General features: G+C 42.0%; 1 protein-coding gene across 1 annotated transcript; it reads left to right on the forward strand.

The window, feature by feature from the left end:
- The first annotated feature begins 4,210 nt into the window (after positions 1-4,210).
- On the forward strand, positions 4,211-4,888 carry LOC136841032 (piggyBac transposable element-derived protein 4-like). The gene has a single exon (XM_067108089.1). It carries the CDS (start codon positions 4,211-4,213, stop codon positions 4,886-4,888), a length of 678 nt encoding a protein of 225 aa, XP_066964190.1.
- The last annotated feature ends 3,043 nt before the right edge of the window (positions 4,889-7,931 follow it).

Consider the following 7,931-nt stretch of genomic DNA (forward strand, 5'->3'; position numbering starts at 1 on the left):
CCTTTGAGCATCGTTGACCTTTTTATGACCAGTCAATCAAGCTGTGCCCCATCATTCCCATCCTCTTTCCAATATCTGTGAATGTTTTGCAGTTGTCAGCCTGCATGGTGCTGGAGTTTTAAAAAGGGGTGGGTTTCAAGTGCAAGGAGTGGTGAGGTCGTTCCGTAGAATGGATTCTGGTTTGCTCAAGAGACTATTGAGTGGCACTTTGTAGTGCAAGGCTCATTCCTGGGAGTTAAGCGGGGTAATTGGAAAATCTCGTTCAAGAGAATTATTCCTGTTCCATCCCGGAGGATGTAGGGGTTTTCGAGGAGAACATCCTGGTGGCACTTTGTAGTGCGGGCTCGTTACTGGGAATCAAGCATTACGGAATATTGGGTTGGGGTCTTGTTCAAAAAACGGCTTGGTGTTTGCACACGGACAAGGCCGGCTAGTTGTGCAAGGTTTAGGGTGTTCCAAAATTTGTAGCGTTGTTCAAATAGAGCAGGGTTTTGGTTTGTTCATGCATAGACGAGACTAGTTATAGCATGAAGTCAAAGGTGTTTCATACAATGTAGTTTCATTTGTAGAGAATGGAGAATGGAGAACTTAGGTTTGGTTGCTGCGCACTGGGTGCGGATTTTCCTTGTTGTAAAGGGTTGGTGGGAGCCCTCGATGCAGGATAGGTGTGAGAGGCTCGATTGAGTGTCGGAACCCTAAGTTAATAAAATGGGTAGAGTAAACCCTAACGGTAAAAAAAAAGAGTTTCTTGGGTTTGGTGAGAGGCACTTGGTACTGGTGCAGAGGGGTTAAGGTTTACGTAAAAGTTATAAAATTGGGTTGCACTAGGCAAATGAGAAGCAGTAACTTAGGAGTATACACAAATACATGCATGTTCGAATAATTTAGTGAGGTATGTCATAAGGGAATAAGGCATTAGTTGTGACAAGTATAAATATCTTATTTCGAAATAGAGAATTAAAATCTGTCCGAAAGTTGACAAGTACAAAAATTAAATCTACCATGCATGAGGCATTTATTTGCCTGGATCATGTGCGCAAAGAATTTAAGTTTACTCTAGGTTGACCTGACTAGCACATGATCACGAGGGTTGTGTGTTTACTTTACTGTATGGAGCCGCGTGAGATTGTGTTTGTTATGACGGCCAGTGTTTTGACTGGGGCTCGGCACATGCGCCAAACCACTTGACAGTCTGAGCGAAAAGGTTGCACAGGATTGTATGAAATGGACAAACAATTGTAGGAATGTTTTCCCCTTTCTTACTGCTATATTGAGATTTACGAGCACAAAATTCTCTCGCTTTGTGGAATATTTAAATGGTTAGAGAAATTTTTGTAAGTGAAATTTACTTCACATACCAAAGTGAAATGAATTTCATAAATACCAAATTTTCCAAATACTGTTTTGGAAAGTGTGGAATATTAACTTGAATTCTAGTGTGTTTTCTACCACGATCAAGAGAGACAGAGAGAGAGAGAAAGAGACCAGCAGACGAAATTGCTGGCAGGGTTTGAATTCACTGCCCAATTACTGTGTTGTCTCTATGTAAAATGATGGACGGTGAAATGTCCAGAGCACATGTCGAAGGAAATAATGCACTATTTCCTTGGGTATCACTTTGTTTTAACACTTCACTGCCTAGCTAGCATAATAATGATTCATACAAGCTAACATGCAATAGCAACAAAGCTTGTGTTTCGGTAAATCAATACTCTCCCCTTGCTGTGAACTATTCGTGGGGCATGCACTTGGCCTATCTGTTCCCTAACAAATTTTACAGTCACAATTTTGATTGCAACTAATCTTAAAAAAATATATGAATTAACACAGTGCCCACAATGTGAAACTCCGTTTCATTGTGTGCTTATTTAGGTATTTTATGCTAAGAATCATTTCATTTCTTACATCCAGCTTTAGTGTGGCTAGTAGCTGATAGCTGCAAGTTGCAAGGGGGAAAAGATTGTAGCTTGCAATATTGCAGGCTGAAAGGATCCTGGCAAGGTTGCCACTCTTATGGTTTCACCTGTGAGGGAGCTTGAATTCTGAGCCGCAAAATTACCTTTATGATTTTTCTATGAAAGTGATTCACTTACCATGGGAAGTTTCTTGTATCTGACTACTATTTGGGGTTTGGATGACCATAACAGAAAAGAAATGAGCTGAGGGCTCTTACTCAATAGAGAGAAGTTGCAGATAAACACTTAGGTTCACTTTAACTCTTTCATGCCGAAATGACGTAGTGGTATGTAAAATTACCCTACTCCCCTTCCTATCCGACTGACGTACCGCTACGTAAAATTTACCGAAATTTTTTGTACGTATGTTAGGAGTAAATTTTTTTGGACAATTAGTGGTTTCCATAGGCTAAAGCATACCTTGGACCGTGTAACTCAGGCATCAATACTCCAGCCAAGCAGTTCCTGTACTGTGCATGCGCAAATCCCTGGCCTAGTAAAATTCTCACAATGAAATCAGCTGATCCCACTCACGCCAGCGTGTGATTGTTTACATATAGTGACATCAATATAGAATATATTTCCAACATGCATTCACAAAGCTTTTATGGAAAAGCTAGTGGAAAATGCGTTAGTGCATCACACAAAAGAAGTCTGGATTTTAGGCAGGGCTCTGAATCTCTAGAGGATGCCAAGATAAGGAGGGTGCTGCTTGATTATGACTTTTCCTGGAAGGCTCGTAGGATAAATCTGACCCCAACCAAGCAAGCCATGGAACTGCTTTGCCTGGAATGGGAGGAAAAAGACAAAAAAAAAAAAACAGTGCATATGGAGAAGATTCAGATGTTGAAGTGCTTGCTTGATGCTGACGCTGATGAAATGATTGAGGGGAGTGATGTTGATGAGGTAATGGCCCCTGGAATTGTAGCATTGGAAAATGTGTTACTGGTACATGAAGAAGAGTTCGAAAAGGCTGCCATTAGTGTTGGTGAAGTACCGGGAACAAGTGGCGTAAGCATCAGGGAGAGAGGCAAGAGAGAGAAGAAAAAAAATACCTAAGTTGGGGAGAGATGCTGCTGGCATTCCTGTTGTTGGGGGTTCTGTTAGTGAAGCTGGTGTTGTTGTGGGTTCTGTTGGTGCTTCTACCAGTATGCCTGTCCGAGGTGGTGCAACAGATGGTGTAAGTATGGCGAGTAAAGGTAAGGGTAAGGGTAAGAAGGGCATATATGCCAAGACAAAAACAAAGGGTAAGTTTGTGAGAGGGCCTGCTGGTGTTGGTGTTTTGGGGGGGAGATGCTGGAGGTGTTGGAGATGCTGTGAGTAGTGTTGGAGGAGATGGTGATGCTGGGGGTGTTGGAGATGCTGGGAGTAGTGCTGGAGGAGTAGATGGTGATGCTGGTGGTGTTGGAGATGCTGTGAGTAGTGTTGGAGGAGGTGATGGTGATGCTGGGGTGTTGGGGATGCTGGGAGTAGTGTTGGAGGAGATATGATGCTGGGGGTGTTGGAGATGCTGGGAGTAGTGCTGGAGTAGGAGATGGTGATGCTGGGGGTGTTGGAGTTGCTGGGAGTAGTGTTGGGGGAGGAGATGGTGATGCTGGGAGTGTTGGTGATGATGGTGTTTTAGTGATAAATCTTGAGGGTGCTGCTGTGTCTGTTGTATATCCTGGAGGTGCAAAGGAAGGTGATGCTGATCCTGGGAGGCATTCATGTGATTTTGAGGGATTTCTTGAAGGCAGTGATGATGAGGGAGAGGGTTTGAGGGATTTTATGGTGCCCTCAGTGATGCTGGGAGTGATGAGGCCTTGGGTTCTGGTGATGCCTCAGGGGTTCAAAGAGGCCGTAGGCATGCCAGGAGGAGTAATAGTAGTAGTGAAAGCAGTGGTTCTGATGTTGAGGCAGAGTGTGCTGCTGCTGGTGTATATATAGGTGGTCCCCGTCGTGCCTGAGGTGAGCGTTCCCGAAGGAGGAGGAGGATGTCTGGATCTTCGAGAATGAGTGGACGTGACAGGCAACCAACCCACGATGTTGATGAGGAGTGGACCCAGGATCCTACACCTCCAGTGATTCCGCCTTTCACGGGTATGCCAGGGTTGAATGTTGCTACCCTTACAACACTTCTCGGCTTTCTGCAGCTCTTTATTACTAGAGAGCTGTAGGTATACTTGGCTGCAGAAACCAATGCATACGCTGATTACATGTGCAACGAGATGCATCATTGGGACAAGGGATCCTGGGTGCCTGTAACTGTGCAAGAGATGTCTATGTTCCTGGGCCTCATCATTATCATAGGGATTTTTCCAGCACCAGAGAAGGGAATGTACTGGCAGACAGGCAAAATTTTTTCAATGCCAGGTTTTGCTCGTATCATGTCAAGGAACCGGTTTGACACCATCTACCGATACTTTCATACTGCAAACCGAAAGGCCATCCCTCGAGGTAACAACGACCGATTATTCCTTGTAAGACCTGTCATCAATTACCTGAAGGCACGATTTAGGGCCACCTACACCCCAGAAAGCAATGTCACATTGGATGAGGGCTTGATGCCATACAAGGGTAGGCTGTCTATCAAGACCTACAACCCCAAGAAACCAGGCAAGTATGGTATCAAATTCTATATGCTGTGTGAAGCCAAGAGTAGATATGTTATTGACTTCCTGACATATGGAGGAAGTACCTCAACCTTGAAGGACATTGTGTTCACACTAATGGGCCCTCTCTTTGACAAAGGTTACCATGTTTTCATGGACAACTACTACAACTCTATTGAACTGGCTGAGGAGTTGTATTCTCATGGTGTTCTTTGTTCAGGGACACTTTGTCTTGTAAGGAAGGGAGCACCTAACTTTCCAAAGAATTTGACTCATCAACGGGTGCCTCGGAATGCAATGCACTTCCATAGAAGGGGGAATGTCTTCATCATCTGTTGGTAGGACATCCGACTCGTCACACTGATCACTACAGCTTGCAATGCAGAAACGAAAGAGTTTGTGCACAGGAGGTGAGTAATGCGGGCTACTGGAATAGATCTTGAAACAGTCACAATGTCTAGACCTTTGATTATTGGCACCTACAGTCAGTGTATGGGTGGGGTAGACCTGTTTGACCAGCTGATGAAATACTACTCGATGGCTAGGAAGGGAATGAAGTGGACCCGCAAATTTACATTCTATTTATTGTAGATGGCAATACAGAATGCTTACACTATGTTTGCAAAATACCACCCACATGGTAAGAAAGTCAAACTTCTTGATTTCATGTATGAATTTGCTGAAGCACTTACAAACTTCAACATAGAAGACTGGCCCTTGAGTGGTATTTCTTTTGCTCGTTTACCTGACCTACCTGTAGCTGACAGATTACGTGGCCTGCCTGTTCCTATTCCTGCTGCTGCTGCATCTGCTGGCGAAGATTCTGAGCCTGATGATCCCCATCCTATGGATTCTGATGTTGACAGTCCTGAGGCTGTTGTTGAATCTCCTGTTCCTCCTCCTCCTCCTCCTCCTTCTCCTTCTCCTCCTCCTCGTACTTCTTCTGTGCCCCATTCTCTTGCTGACGTTGGTCCCTCTGGTGCTGGTCCCTCTACTGCTGGTCCCTCTGGTGCTGATCCATCTGTTACTGGTATTGAACCAGAACTATTAGGTGTGCCACACCAGCGTGCCAACTTCCTGGAGAGCTATGAGCGTCTTGTGCCAGGGAAACCTACCCTCATTCATATAAGGGAGATTCCCTCCATCAAGTCAAAACAGCTGAGATGCCACATCTGCTTGCTAGACGACGTACAAAAGGACACATCATGGGTGTGTAAGTCATGTATAGTTCCTCGGTGTAGGGCACAAGAAATTGCTTCTACAGATACCACACAGAGAAGCAACTCACGCCTTCACCAAGTCGTGGGTCAGGCCCTGCCAAAAGAGGTGCAGGGAGACCAAGGATAAACATCTAACTCCTGCAACTTCCTCCTCCCTCAGCAACCCATCAGATGGCAGGCCCTTCACCTGAGGGAGGAGTTGTACATAGGAATTCAAGAGGGGTCACGATATTTGGCGAGTACAGTATTCAAACTTCTGGTGATGGGTTTTTATGAATATTTCTAATTTTTTACCATGCAATATTTCTCTTCTTATATTTTGTAATAATTTTTTTTCATAATGTGGGGTTTGTATGTGGGCTTGTATCTTGGTTTTTTTTTTCATAAAATGTGGGGTTTATATATTGGTTTGTATCTTATTTTTTTCATAAATTTTGGGGTTTGTATGTGGGTTCGTATATTACATTTTTTATAAAATGTGGGATTTGGATGTGGGATTACATTATTGGAAACACTCTGTTTCGTACCCTCTTTTTCTATCAATTTTTTCACCAACTGTACTTATTCGTTTTTCAATCTATTATATGTGGATATTTAGAGAATTTTGTTGACTTTCTCATAAAAAAATATTTATTCGCCTAACTGCTATAGTTTTTGAGCTACGAACGATAATGTTGACAACGGTAACATTTTTTTTGTTTCGATCAATTTATAACGTTAAAATGAAACTGTTGCCTCTACCGAAACCATTTTTCTTGGCTTTCACTATATTTCTCAACCTTTCTTCTACATTTTCATATATTTACAAAGTAATTCCTATGAAAAATAACCGAGATAGAGCTCTTAAAAAAAAAAAAAAACTTTCTAGCGCTTATTCTCACCCTACTCCGGGCAGCGCACTCTGTTTCTTACCCTCTTTTCTATAAATTTTTCACCAACTGTACTTATTCGTTTTTCATTATTTTATATGTCGATATTTGGAGAATTTTGGTGGCTTTCCATAAAAAATAAATCATTCGCCTAACTGTTATAGTTTTTGAGCTACAAACGATAATGTTGACAACGGTAAATTTTTTTTTGTTTCGATCAATTTATAACGTCAATATGAAACTGTTGCCCTTACCAAAACCATTTTTCTTTATGCCCACTGTATTCCTCAACCTTTCTTCTACATCTTCGTATATTTACAAAGTAATTCCTACCAAAAATAACCGAGATAGAACTCTTAAAAAAAAAAAAAACTTTCTAGGCTAATTCTCACTGTACACTGGGCAGCGCGCTCTGTTTCTTACCCACTTTTCTATCAATTTTTTTGCCAACTGTACTTATTCATTTGGAGAATTTTGTTGCCTTTCATTCGCCTGACTTTCATAGTTTTTGGGCTACGAACGAAAATGTAAAAATAAGTAAAGATTTTTTTTTTTTAAATAACTGAAATTTTTTCGTATTTAGAAGGCTGGGACTCTTATTCTGACAATTCCACCATAAAATATAAACATTGAGAAAAAAATGACAGCAAAATGAACGTTGTTCGCATAAAATTTTTGCTGAATATTTGAAAAAAAAAATTTTTTTTGCGCTGTCGATCGCTCCCAGACACCTCGGATCTCTGATAGGCGCGCGCTCAAACTGTAAAGATGCAAAAGTGTTAAAATCACTTATATTTACACTAGCAACAAAATCAGAAGAGTAGGGAATAAATGAGGCAAGGAAACAGAGTCCTGCTAAATAACTAAATTATGTTGACAAATAATAACTGAAGAAGGTCAAAGAAATCCACTTCAATGGCACTATGGATTTAAGTAGCAGTGGGACCACGACAAGCAGGGCACAGTCAAAAGGAAGATTCCACAGCAAACGTCTCCATCTACAATTGAGAATACACAAAGTTACGGGGAGGAAGAAACAGCGCAATCAAAGGAAAAAAACAAGACGTGCACTGAAGGTGCCAAGGTATCTCGATTTGCGATACTGGAAACACACTTAAGAGTTGAAATAATGCACTGCAATAACAGTCAGGTCTAACATGGAAATTTGTACTTTGAAAAATGAAACAAAAATCAGTGAGAGAATAATAAGTTCAGGACTGATAAAGAGCTATCTCTGATCAGGGCATGTTACCTTTGTCGGAGCGTTGTCTTCACCATAGATGAGAATGGAGGAGG

The sequence above is a fragment of the Macrobrachium rosenbergii genome, chromosome 1 (assembly GCF_040412425.1).
Source record: "Macrobrachium rosenbergii isolate ZJJX-2024 chromosome 1, ASM4041242v1, whole genome shotgun sequence".
NCBI classification, from domain to species: domain Eukaryota; kingdom Metazoa; phylum Arthropoda; class Malacostraca; order Decapoda; family Palaemonidae; genus Macrobrachium; species Macrobrachium rosenbergii.

Excerpts from the sequence above, each read along its gene's own strand:
- LOC136841032 (XM_067108089.1), top strand. The coding sequence starts at position 4,211 with ATGTCTATGTTCCTGGGCCTCATCATTATCATAGGGATTTTTCCAGCA.